Source organism: Oncorhynchus nerka, linkage group LG3 (genome assembly GCF_034236695.1).
Source record: "Oncorhynchus nerka isolate Pitt River linkage group LG3, Oner_Uvic_2.0, whole genome shotgun sequence".
Lineage (NCBI taxonomy): Eukaryota > Metazoa > Chordata > Actinopteri > Salmoniformes > Salmonidae > Oncorhynchus > Oncorhynchus nerka.
Window position 1 is genome coordinate 10,018,416 of NC_088398.1, and position 27,320 is coordinate 10,045,735.

Here is a 27,320-nt window from a genome sequence, read left to right on the forward strand (position 1 = left end):
CCCAGGGTTAGAAGGAGTATAATTTTTGTTGTCAACATCTGCTCCGCCATCCTTCTTGCCTCTCTGAGGTACAATAACGTTAATGAGCCACTTCAAATAACGACAACATTTCATTTTCATTTTGAATTTTTATTTTTGCAAACATCAAGTATTACGTATACAGACAATTCAGGATACGTTGCAGGATACTTGTCACCGTTTTCTCAACGATCCAAGCATGCAACACCTTGTATATTTGTATTAGATTTACAGGCTTGTGTCGCTGAATTTTTAAAACAAACACATCCGCTATATAAGTATATAAACAACAAATATGATACATGTCACAATGAAATGGCGTTTCAAACAAATAAAGTAAAATCTTAAGACAAATTTGTTTCTAGTTCTTCAGAATCTTCCACAAGATGGGATGGGATACCAGTTGTGTCCATTGTAGACTCTCGCCCGCATGTCATACATGATTCGCTCCATTTTCAGCACACACTCTACATTAGCCCAGATATTGAGTGTTGTGTAGAACGCTACATTGTTCACTTTATTTTCAATAATTTGATAAAATAGATAAAAAGTTCTCTCAAAAGAAAAAATGTATTTATTCTCTCTAACATCGTTGTTGTTCTGCGTCGGTCAAGCCACCGTCTGGGTGGAAAGGTAACTTTTGAAAGTGCCATGCTTAGATTTATAAGGATGTCTAATATTAAATTATTTGCAAACAGCAACAGTTTGGTTGCGAACAAAACACTCTGGTTTGACAGTGGAGAAAGATGGTAAGAATGCCCATTTCTCTGTCCATTCTTCCCTGAAACGTCCATTTTCATTATCTAACTTTCTTTGGAATCTTTTTCAGAGGACATCTCTTGATTGTAAGATGTTTTTCCCTAATAAATGCACAAAGAAATATAACAAATTTAATAGACATTGGTGATTTTATCAGTGTAACCAAAACAAACATATTAAAACATATTATTGACATTGAACTGTTTATATAGCATACTAATCAGATGAAAATGAGCTGGCAATTTTAGTCTAATGAAAAATCAAAAAGGAAAATGATGTAGCGTGGGGAGCGTTGTAATTCTACCTCGTTTATTTGCTGAAAATTATTTTAGAATACAGAGATAAAAAAAGGTCAGTGACATGGAGTATTTCACAGCTACCCCCCTACCTTTTTCAATTTCCACCTGAAGACATATCCAAATCTAACTGTCTGTAGCTCAGGCTCAGAACCAAGGATATGCATATTATTGATTTCATTTGAAAGAAAACACTCTGAAGTTTGTGTAAATGTGAATTGAATGTAGGATAATATAACACAATAGATCTGGTTTAGATAATACAATCAAAAAACCATAAGTTTTTTATTTTTTATTGTTGTATCATCATCTTCAAAAGGAACAAGACAAAACAAACATTCAGATAGGATGATGGGGACAATTTCAGTGAAAAACATAAGAGGGCAACAGTACTTGTGCAAAGTTTCAGAATGATAACTTCCAAAATGAGTGTGCTACATGACATTTATCATGAAGTCACCCAGGTGTCCCACACAAGTAGCCCAAATATACCCAAGTGGCCAAGCAGAGGGCCACCAAGCATGTGGTGCAGGTGATGTGGGACTTCATGCCTGCAGAAATAAATTTGGGCAGATGAACACCACTTGTGGCAGGAGCTGGATGAACCAGCTTCAGTGGGGGATGGACACCTTGGCACTGGGGGCTCCCATTTGGAGTCAGTGTCACTGTGAAAGAAAATGTTCAGCTAGAATAGTTTCACATACAGTGGGGCAAAAAAGTATTTAGTCAGCCACCAATTATGCAAGTTCTCCCACTTAAAAAGATGAGGCCTGTAATTGTCATCATAGGTACACCTCAACTATGACAGACAAAATGAGAAAAAAAATCCAGAAAATCCCATTATAGGATTTTTAATGAATTTATTTGCAAATTATGGTGGAAAATAAGTATTTGGTCACCTACAAACAGGCAAGATTTCTGGCTCTGACAGACCTGTAACTTCTTCTTTAAGAGGCTCCTCTGTCCTCCACTTGTTACCTGTATTAATGGCACCTGTTTGAACTTGTTATCAGTATAAAAGACACCTGTCCACAACCTCAAACAGTCACACTCCAAACTCTACTATGGCCAAGACCAAAGAGCTATCAAAGGACACCAGAAACAAAATTGTAGAACTGCACCAGGCTGGGAAGACTGAATCTGCAATAGGTAAGCAGCTTGGTTTGAGGAAATCAACTGTGGGAGCAATTATTAGGAAATGGAAGACATACAAGACCACTGATAATCTCCCTCGATCTGGGGCTCCACGCAAGATCTCACCCCGTGGGGTCAAAATGATCACAAGAACGGTGAGCAAAAATCCCAGAACCACACGGGGGGACCTAGTGAATGACCTGCAGAGAGCTGGGACCAAAGTAACAAAGCCTACCATCAGTAACACACTACGCCGCCAGGGACTCAAATCCTGCAGTGCCAGACGTGTTGATGGGTAAAGAGAGATTTGCACATACATTTTTGCAAGTCAAAGGCACAATTCCCTTTACCCAAAGTACCCATTCATGTGAATGTAGACCTATGTATTTTACAGGAAGTGAGCTATAATCATCAATGTCATGACAACATAATGAAAGAGCCCTAAGCTTTAATTTATAAGATTCATAATGTTAAAATACCATAATCCAATTGGTAGCATATTACATTGTAAATTATACACCAAGCATGCATTTCCTATGTTATAATGCGTGTTAACTGGTGATTTCTATCCTTTGGTGGGCAAATTTCACAATTGAATTTTCATTTATAAATGGTGGCTTTGATCACAGTTTTGAGGTTTAGGTTGCTTGATGTTTATAGCTAGCTAGCAGTACACCAAATATTGTTGTGCAAATCTCTCTTTACCCGCCATCAACACCAACAATCTCTGAAATCCTCCTCCATGCCATTGACCTTATGATTTTGTCTCGTGTTGTAGCAAAACAAAATCATATAGAATTGTTAAACCAGACACAGTGATGATTGGCTATCCTCCAACTTTTTTGGTTGCGCTTGTCTGAAACTAATGACAGGCGGAACTGTTTCATGGGTGGGAGATTTTTAAGCAAAGATCTACTCCTCACCTGATTGGTTAACGACAGCGGTGTCAGCATTCAATTTGCATAAAGTTGAGCTGAACTTTTTCTATCGCTCTGCTAGCAGGGTTCGTGCTGCGCATTGCTCAGCATGTTCCCGTTGAAAATAAATGGGCGAGGACCTTCGTCTGGCGAATACGGAAGTTGTGGAAACATTACGTGAGAAAAGGGTACACCAAAGATGTTTATTACTAAACTCTCTCATTGTTCTATCTGTGGGGACATCGTCTTCCAACTGATGGCGAAACTCAAATCGCACTGAATTATTTCTGCCTCATGCACCAATTCATGTTGTTACTCCTATGACCAGAGAAAAATAAATATTCCTTGATATTACAAAAGACACAAGCCGCTAATAATACCCACGCAAGCTTATCGGAAGCACTTTCCAATATTCATTCATGCAGCGGCACGTGCATTTTATGGCATATAAAAGTGTTAAACAAAGTATTGACATTGCTGACTAACAACTTAAACATGAACTCACTCAAAAACAACAGCTCTTTGCTGTATTCGTTGGCTTTCCCTCTTGTCATGGTTTTTAAAGTTTTGAAATATACCGGCATCAACTTTGCTGTACGTTCGATGCTTCTTTTTACTGTCTTTGGCTCGAAGTCAAACAATGCGATTTGAGCTATCTGATTGGCCAGTGGTAAACTTGCAGGTGCACTTGATTTACTCTCTGGGCCTGCGGGGAAGACGGAGTTCTACCCGCAGACGCATTAAATTGTTAAAACAAGGAACGCTTTGCCCGCCCGTCTCTAGGGATGTTGAATCAAGTATATCTAATGGGAACAACACAAAACGAAAACAAATAGGAACACTTTATCGTTGTTTTTTTACAGACATTTTTGACGATCGAATAGCAATTCATTGGAGATCGACCAGTACAAAAGTCATAATTAATGCCTAATAACGTTCCAACCAAATAACATGTGCTGAGCCTGTTGAAGCTATTACATTTTTAAAAATGATAAAAACAGAAAGCAATTCCACTCATTCAATTGGAACAAGTGAATTTGACTTAGTAGACAAGCAAAACCATTGTCTATGCGGACTTCCTGCTCTTGCATATACTGAGTTACAGTCTGTGATGTTTAAATACTGGAATGGACATTTTGAGGTGAAAGAACAGGATGTCATTGTGCTTCATGTTCTATTGAATCTAAATAGGTGCTTGGTTGATGTGTGAAAGTGTTAAACTCCCTGTCCTGACATAAAAATGCATAAACACCATTGCAGAACACTTGAGGTTTTATACCCTTAACTATCTATGTTGGCTATGTTTTGTACAGATATGAAGGTGGGTTTCAATCTCAAGACCTCAAATCCCAAATATGGCAGCACACTGTTTATAGTGTTGCACACGGTATAGATACCTTCACCAATCTAGATCATACATTAGGCTACACCCAGCCACACAACATAAGCCATACTTTACAACACTCCACCTTCCTGTGGGTGGTGTGTTTATTAATGTGTTATTAGAACCAGAGAATATCTCTCTGGTTATAGCTGTGACAGAACACATTCGTCTCTCTTGGTGACCCCATGCTGGCTGATATTATAGAATCAAGACAACTATCCCATCCTGTGCTCAGAGGTGAAGTACAGTGATTCAAGAAACAGTGTTTCGTGGGTTATTTCAAATTTTATTACAGTTTTAATTAGCTTAATCAGATCTCCATTGCTCAGATTTCTTGCACATGAATTACACTCAACATAGCTCAGGGACAATTGGTCAAATTAGTCAGTTGTCTAACCTCTTCTAGAGCAAAGCATGTGTTTGGTCAAGTTCTGAAGGGATTTGAAGATCAGCTCCCTCAGTGATGTCATCAGTATCATTCCAATCAGAGTATAGTCAAAATGGTGGGAGTTCACATTATATACAGCCAGTATCTGTGTCTGACAAAGAGCAATCATTTGTTCACAGTTGTGCTTGGCGCCACACCATGGACAATTTAGTTATAGACTTACTGACAGAGTATGTCCACTGTATCTGAACTGTTAGACATCACATAACCTCTTTAGGGTGCCTATAGGTATTCTTATACAAGCTACTACATTTTTCATACAGTGAGAAAACATGACCCTCAATCCAATTGATTATTAGAAATAAAAATACATAATTACATCCAAAACACAGCATTGTAAAAGGCAATAATGCAGCAATTAAACTCTCCATATAATTGTTTACATTTTCATTGGCTGGGGAGGAAGGCCAACATAGAAGTATCTTAATCAAGAGAGGACATACAAATGTGTGTTCAGTCACTACAGTATACACCATTCTACATCTGCTAAATGCTGGTAGGAAAACCTTGAGTCTTTGGGGAAACACAGGCAAGCTTATTCTCTTCTATGGTTTCAGTAGTATCGATACAAGGTTCAACTGACTTAAACTGTGAACATACGTTTTTCACGAAACAGAGCTGTACAAATTATACAAAGACTACCTCAGCTCTCTAATTATCTTGATGCAGTAACCACAACCTGTGATTCCCACAATCCAAAAGCAATACATGGAAAATTCAAATCTCTGAGGTCAAGTATTTGAACTCATCTTCCCCATATTCAAAGCAGTGTTTGAATAAAAAAACAGAATGGTTTGATGGTGAGTCAGCCACATCTCTCCTCTGATGTGATCAATAATTGACTCCCTCGTGTCACCAGTGGTTTCATGGAGTACACAGCAGAACAACCTAGCCATGAGTTACAAATAAATTATGAACCTCTCCGGATGCTTCAGGACTGGTGGTGTTTTAAAAAGTAACATTTTCAGAATTCTGAGAGTAGTGAAAGATGATTGGTTTTGGTTAGGATCATCTGTAGTACAGTAGACCAACAGTGGTTGCAGTTGACACTGTTGATTATGAAGAAACCTCCTACTGTGTATGTAACCATCCAACACGAAGAACTCTCTCTGGTAACAAAATCATGTAGTGGAAAATAAATTAAATATAAAAGCCATCCAAGAGGTCAACAATCAGCCATTGAAAAAGGGGACAATCCCTTATTATCTATATACAGTGCATGATATTGATCATAATAACTGTGACAGATGCATCAGTGAGATGCGACATCTCCCTAGTGGACTAACATTCAACTGGTTTATATACAGCGTCTATATGTTCATCCTGCCTGAAACCTGCTATGTCCCTAATAAAGATTCAACTTGAATTTGAAGCAATAAACTGAAAATAACTCACTAAGGTGTGCTAGAGCAAATATTGTGGTCCCACCCAATCTGAGCAATAGTCCATTCCTCGGCATACCTCCTTTACATGCAACTGTTACCCAATACCACCATGTTTGCCAACATCACTATGTTCCATAATGATGAAGTCCATTGTACCACAACAATGATTGACATCCCACTCTTCTCATTCAAACCTGCAAATAGTGAAAAGAGACATTCAGTGTTAAACTAGTGAGATAATGAGGAAGGTTTCGGACATGTAGCTTGTCTACTGATTACAGGTTTGTCCTTGGGATTCTACTAGGGGAGTGATGCACTATCGAAGAGGAAATGGAGTCTCAACGTCTACCTAAAATACATTCAGTCAGAAGTTAATTGTGTCATCTTGTGCTGGTTTTTTACAACAGTCCGTTTTCAATCAGCCATGTTAGGAAAATGTTCTCTCTCTGAACAGCACAAGGTATTTTTCTTCTTTGTTATTATTCCATTACACTGATGCAAATTCATTCTAGAAATGTCTATTTTGAAGTCATATTTTTTTCTAAAGATATTACATTTCCATCTTATCAAAAGCAAAGAACAGGAACAACACAAAGACTGTAGCATCATACACCAAATCTGCATGCTTTCATTCAAACAATGGACTTCTCATTACTTTGTTACAATTTTTTTAGGTAGCAGTCATTCACTTAAATGGTACATTTGGTACATTAGTTCAATTATATAGTTCACATGACATGGAATAGGCTCTGGGTGCTGATTGTGTCAGATGTCACAGACTGAAGGATGAGGTTGGGCTGAACATCAAAAGACCACCAACCCATTTTTACTATGGATTGATAATATATGTTGGTGTAAGTAATACCTAAGTAACAACTAAGTTAATCAAGCTTCCCAACCTCCTCATCTCTGCTTAACCTTTACAACTGTGCCTGGCTTTGAAAGAAGATGTCCTACATTGACTCATGGAGGTGGGGCTGGCTTGGTGGTCATCATGTCAGAGTCATTGTAGCTTTAGATAGAGAACCAGTTTGTGTGGAGTTTTAGATCAGCTATACTATAATCAGACTATATTGTTTGGTCACATTTTACACCATTTATCTGAACTGGAATATAATGAATCAGAGCTGTAACACAAAGAATAAACAGATGACATACACAACAAAACAAAATGCACTGTTCAACATTGAGTCAGTTTCTGACAAATACCAATCCATTTAATTAAGAATAAGGGGGTCAACTCAAGCCATTCCAATGGCATTCCTATCCAAGCAGACAGGAGTGAATCTCTCCAAAGGAGATGATTGTTACACTGTGGCATTAATGTCCACCCCTTTATTCTAGACCAGAAGAGTAAGAGGATGGGTCAGTTGGTAATACGTCTCTGTTACTGGTTTACATTCCAAAAACTGATGTGGGGACATGGTTGGTCAGAGGTTTGGGGCATATACCCGCTATTTGCTTGTCAAGTTACATTAAAGTGTTGGTCGTAATGATACATCTTAATACATCATAGGGGGTGTGACTGGGACCACCTCTAGGAGGGGAAGCAAGGAAAGGGAGCACCTCGTGTGATTGGGCATGACCGGGAGGCCACACCCACCGCCTCAGTTCATTTGCTCAAAGAATTTGTAGGTGGGGTTTTCGTAGCCGTGGTTCTGCATCTTGTTTAGTTGGCGCTCCTCTGGGGTCAGCATGGGGTCAACCTGCTATGAGACACGGAGGGTCAAATGTCATACTGATACAGATACAGTACAATCCAATTTGTAAGTCGCTCTGGATAAGAGCGTCTGCTAAATGACTTAAATGTAAATGCTACGGTATAAGGAAGTGCTATCAGCAGGAAGTAGGAGACACTGTATTGTGCTATAAGCATAAAGTGCCTCTCCTACCTGCCGCTGCAGGGAGAGACACTTTGAATACCTGCCTACGACAAGCCAACTGACATTTACTCCTGAGATGTTGCTCTGTTGCGCCCTCTATAGCCACCATGGTTATGATTTGAACCTGCTGGTCATCTATGAACAAAAATGATCTGGCCTTAATGGCCACATGCATCTCCACCCTGGACAGCCAGAAGAGGGCTGGCCACCCCTCAGAGCCTGATCTCGCTCTAGGTTTCATCCTATAGTAGGTTTATGCTTTTTAGGGAGTTTTTCCTAGCCTCTAGGCTTCCATATCTGCATTGCTTTCTCTCTGGGGTTTTAGGCTGGGCATCTGTAAAGCACTGTGACAACTGCTGATGTAACAAAAGGTTTTATAAAATACATTTGATTGATTGTGTTTAGTTTTAGCTTAGTTTTATTTTGCATACAGCCAAAAGCTGTACAAACAAAAAACTAATCAACAAATTGTGAGAATAATGGAACTGGAAGGGATGATGATCATGATTGGCTAACTGGGCTATCCCGCACATTGGCTAACTGGGCTATCTGCATTGTGTCCCACCAACCCCTCTTTTTACGCTACTGCTACTCTCTGTTCATCATATATGCATAGTCACTTTAACCATACCGACATGTACATAATACCTCAATAAGCCTGACTAACTGGTGTCTGTATGAAGCCTTGCTACTCTTATTTTCACTGTTGTTTTATTTCTTCACACACACACACACACACACACACACACACAATTGGTTAGAGCCTATAAGTAAGCATTTCACTGTAAGGTTGTATTCAGCGCACGTGACAAATACACTTTGATTTGATTTTATGTGCAATAACGAGATCTACTGAAAGCATCAAAGTGTCCAGGTTCTGTCGGATTCCCTGCCTCCTACCTCCACGATGCCGTGGCTGATGGTGCCATACGGCTTCCTGCGCACCAGCAACAGACTAATCACCATCACCATGGCGATGGCCACGGCAACCACCAGCAACCCCACCATGGCCCCGCGGTTGAACGTCTCCAGGGCATCTGGTTGCTAAGGACAGAAACAGAAAAGGTGAAGAGAAGGCACAAAGAGGGGAAGATGGAGAAATTAGAGGTTGATATCATCATGGGAATGACTTACAATACCACAAGAGGGGACGGGTCCGCCCAGCCCATCCAGACACTTATCTAGGTAGCAGACTCACCAGTTCATCGGTCTGGATCTCAGGAGACTTGTAGACCACCTGCTTGAGCTCCACAGAGGTGTTAATCTAGAGAGTGAGAGCAAGAGAAAGAGAGAGAGGGGGTTATTTAATAGGTCATTACAGAGGAAGTACCACAGAATTAAATAGAACACATTAACTACATATCTATGGGAGTTGACTTCCTGCTGTGGGAGGATGTTATAGTAAGTGAGTAAAAATGTAGCAGTTTATCATGTGGAGGCTGCAGTGCGACACAAGCCATTTTTCCATATACACTTGAGGGGGTGAGATTTAAAGTGGGTAGGGATGAGGGAGAGATGATTGACATAATGTGTGTAAGCGTATCTCTTGGCTGCGCTGTAAACACAAGTGCAAGTAGGATGCCATGTCTGTAAAGTGACGTGTATGTTTGCAATAAAAAAAATAGATGTTTCTCACTTTCTCCTCATATTCATACGTGGGGCTTCTCTCAGATGTGGCATAGTCATATTCATCTGTAGAGGCTGAGTGCAGAGGCAGAAAACACACAGATTCAGCCATGATCAACTTCAACTTTTTCTTTCTTTAAAAATGACATTTTGGCAGACAAATATCACACTTCATGTCCCTTCCCTTTAACTCACCTTTCTTAGTGTTGGGCTGTGGGTCTTGACAGGACAGAAACAATAGAGAAAAGTAAAAATGTTAACTACTGCTTGTATTCAAATAAATGAATTAATTCCTGAACTATTTGAAGAGGAAACATTTTGTGTGTATGCATGCATTCACGAGGGTGTGTCCATACCAATGTGGGGTGGGTAGGGCCTGTTCTGGAAGGCTCTCTCCTCCTCCTCCTCGTCATCCTTCTCCTCCTCACTCTCAGCAGGAAGTAGCTCCTCGGTGGTGCGTGTCTCAGAGAAGGAAGTGGTCATGAGCTCACTGATGTCTCCTCGCTCCGCCTTCACCAGCTCCTCTACAGGGAGGGAGGGAGAAACAAGCAGGTTTTAAACACAGGAAAGGTGTTTAGAGAAATACAATAAACTAAAGTGCTACCCAGCTTGATATACAGTAAAGTATAATGTATTTACGGTAAAACGTATTTACACCTTATATACACCAATCCTTTATTTTCTGTTTGAGAGTTTCCTAGAGACATTACAAGATAATAATAACCTACTAATTAGATAATGTGTATTTGGAACTTTGAATGTCTTACAAAAGACATCATGATAAATGCTAGCTTATCTCTTTCTAAATGTCTTATGAATGAACTAAAACATGAATATTAGGACAAGGGCAGTAACCCCACATCCTGGTCTACATGGAGAGTAGAGAGGAGTGTAGCGTACGGATATCATCGTGCAGCTCCTCAGCCAAGGCAGGGACCTTGTAGAGTAATGCCAAGCTCTGGTTCATCCTCTCCTCAATCACATGGAGGTGGGTGTAGACCTGCAACCCCAAGAGATCAATGCTGGTTAGGTTCATTACAAGAAAAAGCCCCCACAGAGTCTGAAAGAGTCATGTGTTGGTTTAATGTATTGACATTTACAAGTGAAAATGAGTTTTGCTGTTAAGGATGATTATGACATCAGTTTTGATCATTTTGGTAAAGGGGCAATCTGCAGTTGCTACATGCATTTTTGGACATATAAATAAATGATATGTACCCATTGATTCTTGACAAATATAATTTATAAATGCCCCATGAGCTTAGTTCAACTGTGGTACCCCATTAGAACCCAACCTAGAAGCTTGTTTTACTCCAATAGCCTCAAAAACATCATTGATATCATGAATGGTCAGTCACAGTATCCATAGCTCTGTCTATGAACTTGAGACTGGTTACATTTCTCCAGCCCGATCCCTCAGCTTTTTACCGAAACAGGGGCGGGGATACACTTTTTTATTTATTGTTTCAACAGCTGATTGCCCCTTTAAGAGTTATTTCATGAGCATCAATTTTTCATGAAGCAGCATCACTGCTTAAGGAAGATGTACAGTATCTTTTCATCCTAGTATACTCTAGTATATTCTCATTTCACACCTGGAACTTCATCTGCTCAGCCTTCTGGGGGTCGACGGCCTCAATGTGCTGGTAGTGTCTCAGAGTGTGTCTGCGGTCCTTCTGCTCTGCTGCCATGTATCGCTTCAGAGACTGCAGCACCCGCTCCGGCTGTTGAGAGGAGAGGGATATTATAGTCAGAGAATGGAGGGGTTGGAGAAGGTGTGGAAGAAATGAACAACACACTACAGTCCACTCATACTCTCTGCCTAACAAATATACACTGAGTATACCAAACATAAGGAACACCTTCCTAATATTGAGTTGCACCCCTCCCTCAGAACAGCCTCAATTCAGGTCATGGACTCTACAAGGTGTCAAAAGCGTTCCACAGGGATGCTGCCCCATGTTGACTCCAATGCTTCCCACAGTTGTGTCAAGTTGTCTGGATGTCCTTTGGGTGGTGGACCATTCTTGATACACACAGGAAATTGTTGAGCGTGAAAAACCCAGCAGCATTGCAGTTCTGTACAGTCATGTTCTCTGCCTAAGAAAATGTAGATATCCCTGCTGCCTGCGGACCTGTGGGGGCTCGGCCTGCACGGCGGTGAGGTAGCTCTCCAAGGCCAGTCTGCGGTTGTTGTTGAGGGTGGCCACCACGCGGGCCAGGTGGGTCTCCACCAGCCTCTGTCTCTCCCCTGCCACCTGCTCCTCCAGAGTCTGCAACACAGACTGGAAATGCTGGGTGGAGAGGAGAGGGGATAATTGTTGTGTTAATAGGTGTATGAGTGTCCATCTCCCATCTTTTCTTCCTTCTTTAATCCCCATCTCCTTTCTTCCATCCCCTCTTCCTATTTCATCTTCTTACCTCATTAAGGGCCTGGCGGTCAGACTTGGGCAGGTTCTTGGATTGGTTGTCAGCCTCAGCCCATTCCTTCATGATCTGAAAAGGCAAGATGCGTTAACGTCCTTCACACACACACAAACAGATTTCCGCAGACAGGAATCCACTGAGGACCATTCTGATGTTTAAAATGCTCCATATCCGCCTCAATCTCCAGCTACTAAGAAAGTCTGTCTGTTTATGGGTATCCACTTGGCTTGGTTCACTTGAACAGTGGGACAATCTCAATTGCATACTCCTCGCATCCTCTCTCCTCACCTTCTCAAAACCGATTGGATGAGAAAGCCAGCATCCCCCCCTCCCCCGACCTTCTCCTCCAATGGGTTTTGAGAAGGAGTTGAGGAGAGAAAGGACACAAAGAATATTCAATTGTGATTCTCCCAATATATTAATATTGCATTAAGACCTCACGTCAGGTCCCAGAGAAATTTGCCCCCGACTGTCAACAGTGGGTTCTGTAGGAGATCACAGATATGGAGACAGCACAGCAGGCCTGGCCTCTTCTTATTGGTTCATTGCCTGTCCAAACCCTCCTCCCTGTCCAACTTACCTCATTGATACGTTTCATTCGCCGCTCCTCCAGGTCCATCTTGGCACGCAGGAAGTTGGCGTGTTCACTGTCGTCCCCTGGCATCTCGAAGTAAACATCCACGCCATCTGTGGGGCGAGGGGTGGGTACTGCAGAGGAGAAGGAGGAGAGGGGGATAAGGAGAGAAGGGGAATGAGAGGAGGGAGAATAAAGGATGGAAAACAAAGGAGAAGAGAGAGCGAGACAGAGATACAGGCAGTGCAGCAGAAAGAAAGACAGGGGGAAGATGAGGGAGACCGAAAGATATCCCAATCATTGCCATTACCCGGAGAGAGAGAGTCAGACAGCCATTGATCCAGATAGTAGGGTGAACAGTCAGCATTATTGATTTGGAGACGAGTAGTGCTGTAAATACATCAGCCAGCCACTCCCATCTCCTATATCCAGCCAGACAGATAGTAGGGTGAGTGGTCAGCATTATTGATTTGGAGACGAGTAGTGCTGTAAATACATCAGCCAGCCACTCCCATCTCCTATATCCAGCCAGACAGATAGGCATGGTGAGTGGTCAGCATTATTGATTTGGAGACGTGTAGTGCTGTAAATACATCAGCCAGCCACTCCCATCTCCTATATCCAGCCAGACAGATAGTAGGGTGAGTGGTCAGCATTATTGATTTGGAGACGAGTAGTGCTGTAAATACATCAGCCAGCCACTCCCATCTCCTATATCCAGCCAGACAGATAGGCATGGTGAGTGGTCAGCATTATTGATTTGGAGACGAGTAGTGCTGTAAATACATCAGCCAGCCACTCCCATCTCCTATATCCAGCCAGACAGATAGGCATGGTGAGTGGTCAGCATTATTGAGTTGGAGACGAGTAGTGCTGTAAATACATCAGCCAGCCACTCCCATCTCCTATATCCAGCCAGACAGATAGGCATGGTGAGTGTGTGTGCGCATGCATGTGTGTGTGTAATCATCCTTAGTCTATTACAAAGATAGCGTGAGAGAGAGAAAGTATTGGAGATGCTAACTGGGCACTACAGTTCATTCCCCAGTAAGTAAGAGTAAGTGGGAGATGGGACAGTGATGTCAGCATTTACCCAGTCTTTTTACTGCCTTGTTAACCACTAAGGGTAGCAACTACAGTCCATTCCCTTACTGAGACTGGCCTTTAGAGAGAAAGGTCCAGACTAGACACAAAACCTAGACACTACTTAATACCCCACTTCTCCACTTTTGTAGGTAAGAATATAGACAATATGGATACAATTTCATCTAGGGCAAAGTGGTATTCCAATAAAGCTTATGCCCATGAAATCCTCTCAGATCTAGTTGAGAGGTGGTAAGTAGGGGCTAAGAATTGTTTCTGGACAGGGCGAAGATGTAACTGTGAAATAGAAGGTAGATGGTTACTCACGGCTGTCTCCCCTGGTCTGGGGTGGGGATGTGGAGGGGTTGCGACCAGTCTGACCCTGGCCTTTCTCATAGTAGAAGGAGTCTGTGTAGTCAGAAGCCTGGTAGGGGCCAGAGTCAATGGAGTACTCATACTCCTCTGGGTCTTTCACTGCTGCTGCTTCTGCAACCTCATGCTGCTGCTGCTCCTCCTCCTCCTCCTCTTCCTCCTCCTCCTCATCATCCTCTACTGCCTCCTCCTCTTCCTCATCCTCTTCCACCACCTGCTCATTCTCTTCCACCATCTCATCGTCTTCCTCCTCCATGTCTGCCTCATCCACATCGGTGTCAGGAGAGGGGCTTGGGGAGGGTGTTGTCACTTTGACTCTGGGAATGGGGTACAAGGTCAAACATTATGATCATCATCATCTCCCCCATCATCACCACAGACAGCAGGGGTAATGGGACTCACCCTGTGTTGACTTTGACCTGAGGGGTGAGGGCCTGGGGTCCTGCTGGGAGAACATCCCCTCCCTCCGTCTCCCCTCTGCCACTGGACCCGCCCCTCCCCGGGCAGCACACATACTCCACCCCACGGAAACGTTCGCCGCACGGCAACAGCATCCCATAACTATGCAGCTCCAGACCGTCTGCTGTGCAGGCCTGAAACAGAAAGAGTGAGAAATGAGAGAAATCTGTTCAACATGGATCAAGATTGGAAAAGACCCAAGGTGAACTAGAGAGAGATCAGGGGTGTATAGAAAAAGAGAGGAAATGTGAGTGTGATCAAAGGAAACTAACTAGCAGGAGGAATAGAACACGACCAGGTGAATTTTAAAAACTACAACCTACATCACCTCCCCGGCCTCCAATAAACGGCCTCACCTCCCCGGCCTCCAATCAACGGCCGCACCTCCCCGGCCTCCAATCAACGGTCTCACCTCCCCGGCCTCCAATCAACGGTCTCACCTCCCCGGCCTCCAATCAACGGTCTCACCTCCCCGGCCTCCAATCAACGGTCTCACCTCCCCGGCCTCCAATCAACGGTCTCACCTCCCCGGCCTCCAATCAACGGTCTCACCTCCCCGTCCTCCAATCAACGGCCTCACCTCCCCGGCCTCCAATCAACGGGCTCACCTCCCCGGCCTCCAATCAACGGCCTCACCTCCCCGGTCTCCAATCAACGGCCTCACCTCCCCGGCCTCCAATAAACTGCCTCACCTCCCCGGCCTCCAATAAACTGCCTCACCTCCCTGGCCTCCAATAAACTGCCTCACCTCCCTGGCCTATATTAAACTCCTCTAGCTGCTCTCTCTGCAGATACAGTATGATACTGTATGTTACACTACACCCAGCTGGGTACAGTTAGCTTCCAGCCCCAGTCTTTTACTGTAGTCTACATTGTAGTTTAGTTATTGACTCAATTAGTCTAAGTCCAAGTTTAATGTCTCATAGAAGTCTATGCTAACTCTCTATAAAGAGTCCTAGTGGTGTTAAAACCCAATTCAAACTTAAGTTAAGTTAAACTTAAATTAATTGAAATTTCATTAACTCTAATATAATCTTAGCTAATATAATGTCGCTCCACCCGCACCTCCTTAGCTATGTTGTGCCAGTAGACGTAGCTCTCACAGGCATCCATCTGTTCCTGGTGCAGGAAACGGCATCGGTCTGGAACCAACAGGGCTTCACTCACATACTCACCCACTGCAGAGCAAGAGAGAGAGGAGGGAAATGGAATGAGAGGGAGAATATTTTAATACTTGCCTTGGTTGTAACATTTTTTAATTGATAAAAAACATTGATAAACATCCATAAACCAGAGAGCGAGAGAGAGAGACTTGAACTAGAAAGGTTCAGTATAATAATATAATGCCAACTCATTACAGTGCCTCTGCACTGTCTGGGCTGAGGAGGGGAGTGGAGATTGATCCAGAACACAATGGTGTGCTGCTGCCTGCAGTTCTACTTTCAATAGTTGCAGGCAGTCAGTCAAGGACAGAAAAATGTGAAATATGCTTAATTTCAGATTTTAATTTAAGTAATTTGATTCCATCGTTAACAATAGTGAAAATAATAACTTTTGTACTTCACATGCTCTAGAGAAGTTAAAGTTGTATTTATTAACAAATAAGCAATATATTATGCATTATAAAGGTGTCGAGTATGATTAAAAATAAAATTTTATTAGGGGCGGCAGGTAGTGGTTAGAGCGTTGGACTAGTAACCGAAAGGTTGCAAGATGGAATCCCGAGCTGACAAGGTAAAAATCTGTTGTTCTGCCCCTGAACAGGCAGTTAACCCACTGTTCCTAGGCCTTCATTGAAAATAAGAATTTGTTCTTAACTGACTTGCCTAGTTAAATAAAGATAAAATAAAAACAATTTTTAAAAATGTGTCACATGCGCCGAATACAACAGCTGTAGAGACCTTACAGTGAAATGCTTACTTACGAGCCCCTAACAGACAAAATAAGAATAAGAAATAAAAGTAACAAGAAATTAAAGAGCAGCCGTAAAATAACAAGACTATATACAGGGGGGTACCGGTGCAGAGTCAATGTGTGGGGGCACCAGTTAGTTGAGGTAATATGTACATGAAGTTATTAAAGTGACTATGCATAGATGATAACAACAGAGAGTAGCAGCGGTGTAAAAGAAGGGGGGGGGGGCAATGCAAAAAGTCTGGGTAGCCATTTGATTGGGTGTTCAGGAGTTTTATGGCTTGGGGATAGAAGCTGTTTAGAAGCCTCTTGGATCTAGACTTGGCGCTCCAGTACCGCTTGCCGTGCGGTAGCAGAGAGAACAGTCCATGACAGTTTTTAGGGCTTTCCCCTGACACTGCCTGGTACTGCCTGGTATAAAGGTCCTGGATGGCAGGAAGCTGGGCCGTTCGCACTACCCTCTGTAGTGCCTTGCGGTCGGAGGTCGAGCAGTTGCCATACCAGGCAGTGATGCAACCAGTGATGCTTTCGATGGTGCAGCTGTAGGACCCTTTGAGGAGCTGAGGACCCATGCCAAATCTTTTCAGTCTCCTGAGGGGAAATAGGTTTTGTCGTGCCCTCTTCATGACGGTCTTGGTGTGCTCGGACCATATTGGTTTGTTGAACTTGAAGCTCTCAACCAGCTCCACTGCAAGCCAGTCGATGAGAATGTGTACGTGCTCACAGATCATTACACCTGTACATAGCCCATCTGTAAATAGCCCATCCAACTACTTCATCCCCATACTGTATTTATTTATTTATCTTGCTCCTTTGCACCCCAGTATCTCTAATTGCACATTCATCTTCTGCACATCTACCATTCCAGTGTTTAATTGCTATATTGTAATTATTTCGCCACCATGGCTTTTTTATTGCCTTACCTCCCTTATCCTACCTCATTTGCACATGCTGTATAGATACTTTTCTACTGTATTATTGACTGCATGTTTGTTTATTCCATGTGTAACTCTTGGCCAGGTCGCAGTTGCAAATGAGAACTTGTTCTCAACTAGCCTACTTGGTTAAATAAAGGTGAAATAAAAAAAGAAAAATGGGTATATCATTCAGGGCTAGGATATGGGTGTATCATTCAGGGCTAGGATATGGGTGTATCATTCAGGGCTAGGATATGGGTGTATCATTCAGGGCTAGGATATGGGTATATCATTCAGGGCTAGGCTATGGGTGTATCATTCAGGGCTAGGATATGGGTGTATCATTCAGGGCTAGGCTATGGGTGTATCATTCAGGGCTAGGATATGGGTGTATCATTCAGGGCTAGGATATGGGTGTATCATTCAGGGCTAGGATATGGGTATATCATTCAGGGCTAGGCTATGGGTGTATCATTCAGGGCTAGGATATGGGTGTATCATTCAGGGCTAGGATATGGGTGTATCATTCAGGGCTAGGATATAGGTGTATCAGTACTTGATTGTATCAATATTAGGGTATTGGCATGTGGGTGTTAGGGTTAGGGCATGGGGAGAGAGGGATGAGGTGTGTAGGTAAATTAGCGGAGGTATATACAGTAGATATTGGGGCAAATGTCTGTTCATTTTATTATAGGCAGAGCACTGTATGTTCCCAGCACTCACAATTATTTGTACATCATTTCCATTAATGTAATTTTTTTAAGCAATTTGGATTACATGTTAGGGTTACTAATGGTATAAGATGTGCATAGTGGCATGTTTGGAAAAATGTGGGGACAAGTGGGTTAAAATTCAACACAGACTGAAAGACCTTTCCACCATTTTGAAGGAGTGAAGCCCTTTGGTGCAGCTGACAAAGCTTTGACAATGGAATCCATTCATATGAACTATTAGACATACTATGTCCGTTTCTATTATTACTTCCCCGAGGCTGAATGTGAACGCTACTTAACCATATAACTGAAATGACATGCTTTGTATTAAACATAATGATGACATGATGTTACTCATTAATATAATACAGTTATCCTCCGATATGGGGTGGGTGATCATAGGGAAGTTGTGCAATGTTTTGAGTGATGTTTGTGTAGGGATATGCTGAAGATTAGAAGGATGATGATGATGATGATGATGAGGGTGCAGACATTGCAGACGTGTTGTTCTTACCCTGGCAGCGGTAGGGCATGACGATGAAGGGGCGTGTCTGGCAGTGGCCCCAGCCCTTCTTACACCAGGCTGGGATGGTGACGGGGCTGGAGGACTCCTCCACATGGGAGATCTGTAGGGCTGGGTACATCTGGTTGGACAGATGGAAAGGCAGACAGATGGCGGGAGAGACAGACAGAAAGACAGAGGGAGGGACAGATGGATGGATGGATGATATGGACAGACAGGACATCAGGGAGGAGAGAGGCAACAGGGTCAGACAAATGCAGAGGGGATAGGAGGATTGAGGGGGGAGGAGACATACAGTACAGACAGAGGGACAGAGGAGGAGAGGGAGAGAGGAGGAGAGGGCAAGAGGGAAATAGGAGGGGAGGGCAAGAGGGAGCGGGAGAGGGGAGGAGAGAGGAGGAGAGAGGAGGAGAGGGCAAGAGGGAAATAGGAGGGGAGGGCAAGAGGGAGCGGGAGAGAGGAGGAGAGAGGAGGGGAGGGCAAGAGGGAGCGGGAGAGAGGAGGAGAGAGGAGGAGAGAGGAGGAGAGAGGAGGAGAGAGGAGGAGAGAGGGAGGAGAGAGGAGGAGAGAGGAGGAGAGAGGAGGAGAGAGGATAGCACAATCAATAGGGAGAAAGGTAAAAAGGAGAGACTCATGCAACAGTCTGAAACACTTTGGCCCTAAGGGTCTATTTTCTGACTATGCAGGTCATACACTGATATTCTCCTTAAGTTGTAAGGAAAATTCCAGTCTGAAAAAAAGTTGACCTATACAATCCCACTTCCAATTCTTTCAATAATCCCAATTTCACATCTGACTACTTTCAATTAAAATGTAGGGCAATGGCATAAGCACAGCTCTATAATGAGGTTTAATGGATTGAGAAATGTATTTGGCACGCTGTCTGAGAGCCGGATCCACAGACTTTGAGGAAAAAGGAACGCTTTTGTGGAAAAGCAATCACAGACGCATAATGAGCTGGGTAATCACATTACAGCCATTTCAACTGTGTGACTGCTGTTTTCTTTACCCACTGTGCTTCATTTAGCCACCAGGTGGCGCATGATGTCCTTTTATAAAAACTGTCTCCTTGCTCTTGTCGGGGAGGGGGAGCAGCGAGTCTCTAATCAAACCAAGGCTGTGGCTAGCCCTGTCAGGCCATTGATATCCCTTAAGTTTGGCATGCAGGAGACTTAAAGGAATTAGGGGGATAAACATGGCAGGAGGAAGACCGATGGATGGTAGTATTAATATTCAGGAAATATCAATAAATATTTCCTCCTGACCACCATCACTCTACTATATATATATAGAAATATATAGATTTGATAGGACAAGACAAACCAAGTATAACAGATTGGAAGATTAGGGTTGGTTACTCCTGCTCCTATTCATAATGTTGTGTGGGGTATCTATACCAGCCTGTCCACCCATTTACAGTGCATTCAGAAAGTATTCACACCCCTTGACGTTTTCCAAATGTTGTTGTTACAGCCTGAATTTAAAATGGATAAAATGTAGATGTTTTTGTCACTGGCCTACACACAATTCCCCATAATGTCAAAGTGGAATGATGTTTTTGTCACTGGCCTACACACAATTCCCCATAATGTCAAAGTGGAATGATGTTTTTGTCACTGGCCTACACACAATTCCCCATAATGTCAAAGTGGAATGATGTTTTTGTCACTGGCCTACACACAATTCCCCATAATGTCAAAGTGGAATGATGTTTTTGTCACTGGCCTACACACAATTCCCATAATGTCAAAGTGGAATGATGTTTTTGTCACTGGCCTACACACAATTCCCCATAATGTCAAAGTGGAATGATGTTTTTGTCACTGGCCTACACACAATTCCCCATAATGTCAAAGTGGAATGATGTTTTTGTCACTGGCCTACACACAATTCCCCATAATGTCAAAGTGGAATGATGTTTTTGTCACTGGCCTACACACAATTCCCCATAATGTCAAAGTGGAATGATGTTTTTGTCACTGGCCTACACACAATTCCCCATAATGTCAAAGTGGAATGATGTTTTTGTCACTGGCCTACACACAATTCCCCATAATGTCAAAGTGGAATGATGTTTTTGTCACTGGCCTACACACAATTCCCCATAATGTCAAAGTGGAATGATGTTTTTGTCACTGGCCTACACACAATTCCCCATAATGTCAAAGTGGAATGATGTTTTTGTCACTGGCCTACACACAATTCCCCATAATGTCAAAGTGGAATGATGTTTTTGTCACTGGCCTACACACAATTCCCCATAATGTCAAAGTGGAATGATGTTTTTGTCACTGGCCTACACACAATTCCCCATAATGTCAAAGTGGAATGATGTTTTTGTCACTGGCCTACACACAATTCCCCATAATGTCAAAGTGGAATGATGTTTTTAAATGTTTACAAATCAATTTAAAATTAAAAGCTGAAATGTCTTGAGTCAATAAGTATTCAAACCCTTTGTTATGGCAAGCCTAAGTAAGTTCAGGAGTAAAAATGTGCTTAACAAGTCACATAATAAGTTGCATGGACTCACTGTGTGCAATAGTGTTAAACATTATTTTTGAATGACTACCTCATCTCTGTACCCCACACACACAAAAATCTGTAACGCCCTTCAGTCGAGCACTGAATTTCAAACACAGATTCAACCACAAAGACCAGAGATATTTTCCAATGCCTCGCAAAGAAGGGCACCAATTGGTAGATGGGTAATATATATATATATCCCTTGGAGCATGGTGAAGTTATTAATTACACTTTGGATGGTGTATCAATACACCCAGTCACTACAAAGATACAGGTATCCTTGCTAACTTAGTTGCCGGAGAGGAGAGAAACCACTCAGGAATTTCACCATGAGGCCAATGGTGACTTTAAAACAGTTACATAGTTTTAATGGCTGTGGAGGATAAAACTGATCAACAACATTGTAGTTACCGTATGCCACAATACTAACCTAATTGACAGACTGAAAAGAAAGAAGTCTGTACAGAATAAAAATATTCCAGAACATACATTCTGTTTCCAACAAGGCACTAAAGTAAAACTGCAAAAAAATGTGGCAAAGCAATTACATTTTTGTCCTGAATATGTTTGGGGCAAATCCAACACAACACACTACTGAGTACCACTCTCCATATGTTCAAGCATAGTTCTGACTGCATCATGTTATGGGTATGCTTGTAATCGTTTGCAAAAACATTTTAACTTTTGTCATGATTTTTTTTTATTCCATATTGAATTCAGTTTGTAACAATAAGTCAAGGGGTATGAATACTTTCTGAAGGCCCTGAATCTACCACTATCTTTATATCCATAAACCTATTTAAAGTATCTGCTCTCTAGTATGCTATTGCAGCAGCATTGGAGATGAGCGGAGCATTACAGTGCAGTAGCAGTGCAGTAGGAGGTCGATCTCATAACCATAGCAGTGTTGTTGGCTCCTACCTCTTGGCAGTAGGACAGGATCTGGTTGGGCTCTGTGAAGCAGCCCTGGCGGCCCTGAGGGTCAGGCTCCCATTGGCCAGTCTCAGGGTTCATGTGCAGCAGCTGACGCCCACAGAACATGGCAATCTGCGGCTCGGCCACCAGGGGCCCTGGTCCATTCACCTCAGCCATGGCCAAGGCCTAGAGAGAGGGAGGTAGATAGGGGGTGAGGTGAGGTGTGGTAGAACGAGAAGAGAGAAGTTGAGAAATAGAAATAGTAATAGATGGAAGGAGAGAGGGAGAAAGGAGAGAAATACTTTGTTATGATTGTCCTGAGAGAGAGTGTAATGTTTACTGTTAATTTGTATTGTTTATTTCAATTTTGTATATTATCTACTTCACATGCTTTGGCAATGTTAACTTATGTTTCCCATGCCAATAAAGCCCTTGAATTGAATTGTGTGAGAGAGAAAAGAGTTGTCAATACAAACAAAGTGGTTGGATAATATTGAGTTTGAGAATGAAGGACAGGACCTTAGATTAGTCTAAATGTACCAGCTGATACAGTCTCTCTGATCTATCTCCCAACACAAACAATGGCTTAGCTGCAGAGAGAGAGTGTGTGTCTATGTGTATACATCGTTGCATCCATTCTCTGTGTATGTGCATGCATTTATATACAGTTGAAGTCAGATTTTACATACACCTTATTTAAACTCAGTTTTTCACAATTCCTGACATTTAATCAGAGTAAAAATTATCTGTCTTAGGTCAGTTAGGATCACAACTTTATTTTAAGAATGGGAAATGTCAGAATAATAGTAGAATAGTTTCTTTCATTACATTCCCATTACATTCCCAGTGGGTCAGAAGTTTACATACACTCAATTAGTATTTGATAGCATTGCCTTTAAACTGTTTAACTTGGGTCAAACATTTTGGGTAGCCTTCCACAAGCTTCCCAGAATAAGTTTGGTGAATTGTGGCCCATTCCTCCTGACAGAGCTGGTGTAACTGAGTCAGGTTTGTAGACCTCCTTGCTCGAACACGCTTTTTCAGTTCTGCCCACACATTTTCTATGGTATTGAGGTCAGGGCTTTGTGATGGCCACTCCAATACCTTGACTTTGTTGTCCTTAAGCCATTTTGCCACAACTTTGGAAGTATGCTTGGGGTGATTGTCCATTTGGAGACACATCTGCGACCAAGCTTTAACTTCCTGACTGATGTCTTGAGATGTTGCTTCAATATATCCACATCATTTTCCTTCCTCATGAAGCTATCTATTTTGTGAAGTGCACCAGTCCTCCTGCAGCAAATCATCCCCACAACATGATGCTGCCACCCCCGTGCTTCATGGTTGGAATGGTGTTCTTCGGCTTGCAAGCCTCCCCCTTTTTCCTCTAAAAATAACAATGGCCATTATGGCCAAACAGATCTATTTTTGTATCATCAGACCAGAGGACATTTCTCCAAAAAGTAAGATTTTCTTCCCCTTGTGCAGTTGCAAACTGTAGTCTGGCTTTTTTAATGGCGATTTTGGAGCAGTGGCTTCTTCCTTGCTGAGCGGCCTTTCAGGTTAAGTCGATATAGGACTCGTTGTACTGTGGATATAGATACTTTTGTACCTGTTTCCTCCAGCATCTTCACCAGGTCCTTTGCTGTTGTTCTGGGATTGATTTGCACTTTTTGCACCAAAGTACGTTCATCTCGAGGAGACAGAACACGTTTTCCTCCTGAGCGGTTTGACGGCTGCATGGTCCCATGGTGTTTATACTTGCATACTATTGTTTGTACAGATGAACGTGGTACCTTCAGGCGTTTGGAAATTGCTCCCAAGGATGAACCAGACTTGTGGTCTACAATTTTATTTCTGAGGTCTTGACTGACTTCTTTTGATTTTCCCAGGATGTCAAGCAAAGAGGCACTGAGTTTGAAGGTAGGCCTTGAAATACATCCACAGGTACACCTCCAATTGACTCAAATGATGTCAATTAGCCTATCAGAAGCTTCTAAAGCCATAATGTCATTTTCTGGAATTTTCCAAGCTGTTTAAAGGCACAGTCAACTTAGTGTATGTAAACTTCTGACCCACTGGAATTGTGATACATTGAAATAATCTGTCTGTAAACAATTGTTGGAAAGGTGTCATGCACAAAGTAGATGGCCTAACAGACATGCCCAAAACTATAGTTTGTTAACAAGAAATGTGTGGAGTGGTTGAAAAACAAGTTTTAATGACTCCAACCTAACTCTATGTAAACTTCCGACTTCAACTGAGATATATATATATAAATGAGGAGAGAGAGAGAGAAAAATGGACTTTCAAGCTAATGCATATACCATTTCGTCTCACACACTGTAGCTACAGTGAGAGAATATTGGCAGAGACAAAGCTCAGAAAAGATTTATACCAGATCATGCATTGAGTGACACCAAAAGCAGATGAATAAGCCTGATTTATCGACTGAAACTACGCCCTGATTTTGTTAGCAATGTTAAGAGTTGAGAATATAAAGATAGGAAATGTACAACAACTATACACTGTAAAGCTTGCTCCCATCTGCCCCTCTTTTATCCTCTTTCTACCACTCCCTCTATTCTCTCAATCTCTGGCCTACCGTTTCTCTCCCTTAGCTCTCTTGTTCTCTTTTCCTCTCCCGCTCTTTCTGCCTCTTCCTCCCCCCTCCTTCCTACCCTCTCTCAACAGCCTGCTAGGATGTTGTTATTGATCATGGGATCCGTTCCATCTGCCTGCAGCCTGGGGGTCGGGCCCATGGGAGGCACCGTGGAAGAACAAACACCAGCCGGCCCCAGCCCCGCTGCTCCCAGTCAGGTGTTAATACAAGCTCATTGACCGCCGGGCCACTTCAAGTACATTAACACACAGGAGAGGGAGGGAGGAGGGGTGATAGTAGGAGAGGAAGGGAGAGGAAAGGAGGAGAGTACAGTAGAGAAGGGAGGGGAGACAATGATGTACACACTGCAGGAGATAATCTCCCCAGATGTAGAGACCAAACATGCTCGTTTTCTAACACAAACGGAGTATTATGACGTAAATGCCTCACTAGGATTATTTTAGAAAGGGACATAGAGGGATGGAGTGATCAGGTGTTGTGTTCACACGTACAGTATATATAGCACAGAGATATGACTCCTCTTTGGTGCGGAAAAAGTAGAGGAATATTTCAAAAGACATGCTTGAACATCTACCTAACAAATCATTTCGCTCAGTCTTGCCATTCTTCTGGCTTAACAGCCAAGAGTCACTTATGAAAACTGATATGACAGAAAGTTCAAACAATATCCCTATCCACACTGAAAGTGGCAACCCAGAACCCATTCAACCCGTCTTGTGACTGGCCCGACTGCTTTAATCTCCATAGACAGACAGATGGACTGACAGGCAAGAAGAGCAACACTCAGCCTATTAGCATCAAGATGCCCAGGGGTAAGGGGGAGAGGAGAGAGAGAGAGAGAGAGGAAAGCAGGGCGAGTGACGTCTGATCAAAGGGAAGCTCTGCCTCAGCATACTGCTGCTAAAGTGTTTGAAGTTCTAATTAAAATTTATATCGGAAATAAATATATACAAAACCCATGAATAAATATACAATAAATATAATAAGGACCGGAGGAGTCTGAGCATTAGAGCCCCACTAGATATGAATGGAAACTATGATAATGAGTTCATTGGATTATAATTAAAGCTGTATGGACGTGGCCGAGCGAGGCCTTGAGGAATGGGGTTTGGAGATCCAGAATGGTGCAGAGACATCCAATTTATTTGGAGTTCAGCGATAATTAACAAAGCACAGAGCTAAGGTTAAAGTCTCCATGAGTGACTACTGGTACTGTAGTGACTTTATTAATTCAAGTCTTTATGACTACTGGTACTGTAGTGACTTTATTAATTCAAGTCTCTATGACTACTGGTACTGTAGTGACTTTATTAATTCAAGTCTCTATGACTACTGGTACTGTAGTGACTTTATTAATTCAAGTCTTTATGACTACTGGTACTGTAGTGACTTCATTAATTCAAGTCTTTATGACTACTGGTACTGTAGTGACTTTATTAATTCAAGTCTCTATGACTACTGGTACTGTACATGACTCAACCTCCTATATACAGTAAGTGGACATAGAAACTGTTTGCATATTATTAAGTGTGGTGCTAAGAGATGTTGATTTCTGCTGAACTGGCAGCTTTCTGGGAGCATGTTATTGATGTGTGTTTTAAAGAATGTGTGTGTGTGTGTGAGAATAAAAGTGCCTGCTTAAGCTACACAGCCCACACTGACAAGCCACTGTGAATGCTGAGGTAGTGGTTAAATAGATATAGATATGTCTCTTGACTCAGGGAAGGTCAACGCCACAAAAAATTATTCTGGATATTTGAGAAGATGACCTGACAGCTCTGCTGTGCTCCAGCCTTCATCCTGCACTCTCCACGCCTGCACTCTCCACGCCTGCACTCTCCACGCCTGCACTCTCCACGCCTGCACTCTCCACGCCTGCAGAAAATCAATGATGTTCGCCTGCAACTGGATCGCCAGGCTCTCTCCGATCAATAGAAGCCCATCTGGAGCCAGAGGGCCTGACCTCCAGCGTGGAGAGGATGCTCGGCAGCACCTCAGCCAATCCCAGTTCTCCCTGATTCACCACCAGATTAGATGGGGCTGCCGAGAAAACAAATCCTAATCACAAACACTGCCTGCATTCCCTCAATGAGCCCTGGATTTGTTTATACATGGTTCCATCTTCTCGTCCTCCTCTCTTTCTCTCGCTCTCTCCTCTTCAAAGTTACCATGTCCTGCTAGCAGTTATAGAAATGTGGTCTTTGACCCACTTTGGGAAAAATCACTCTCCATTTCACCATCTCACCACCATGACAACCAACACGCAAGGACAGACATCACACCCTCCCACTCGCTCCTACTCCTCCGTGGTGTGACTGCCACCTACCACGCAGTGTCTCAGCATGGCGCTGACTGGGAGTCACAGGTTTGATGGCACCACTGCAGGCTATGATAGTCCAATTTTAAATGTTTCAATCAGAGCTT

The 27,320-nt window shown here is 42.6% G+C and overlaps 1 protein-coding gene across 2 annotated transcripts in view; it reads right to left on the bottom strand.

Annotated features, from left to right (window-relative positions):
* Window positions 1-4,773: 4,773 nt before the first annotated feature.
* The window catches only part of LOC115101931 (amyloid beta precursor like protein 1-like), a 51,433-nt gene continuing 28,886 nt past the window's right edge, over window positions 4,774-27,320 (bottom strand). Inside the window, exons 2-17 of one of the 2 annotated variants that reach the window (XM_065008083.1) lie at window positions 22,280-22,459; window positions 18,824-18,953; window positions 15,831-15,943; window positions 14,709-14,899; window positions 14,262-14,623; window positions 12,858-12,985; window positions 12,272-12,346; window positions 11,986-12,144; window positions 11,446-11,574; window positions 10,751-10,850; window positions 10,207-10,374; window positions 10,046-10,069; window positions 9,861-9,925; window positions 9,423-9,488; window positions 9,125-9,268; window positions 4,774-8,047 (exon numbers count right to left, since the gene is read on the bottom strand). In XM_065008083.1, the coding sequence (XP_064864155.1) occupies window positions 7,949-8,047; window positions 9,125-9,268; window positions 9,423-9,488; window positions 9,861-9,925; window positions 10,046-10,069; window positions 10,207-10,374; window positions 10,751-10,850; window positions 11,446-11,574; window positions 11,986-12,144; window positions 12,272-12,346; window positions 12,858-12,985; window positions 14,262-14,623; window positions 14,709-14,899; window positions 15,831-15,943; window positions 18,824-18,953; window positions 22,280-22,459 (2,133 nt within the window). In that variant the 3' untranslated portion in view covers window positions 4,774-7,948. Of the gene's footprint in view, window positions 8,051-9,124; window positions 9,269-9,422; window positions 9,489-9,860; window positions 9,926-10,045; window positions 10,070-10,206; window positions 10,375-10,750; window positions 10,851-11,445; window positions 11,575-11,985; window positions 12,145-12,271; window positions 12,347-12,857; window positions 12,986-14,261; window positions 14,624-14,708; window positions 14,900-15,830; window positions 15,944-18,823; window positions 18,954-22,279; window positions 22,460-27,320 lie in introns of both variants that reach the window. The other variant, XM_065008081.1, reaches the window with a different exon arrangement.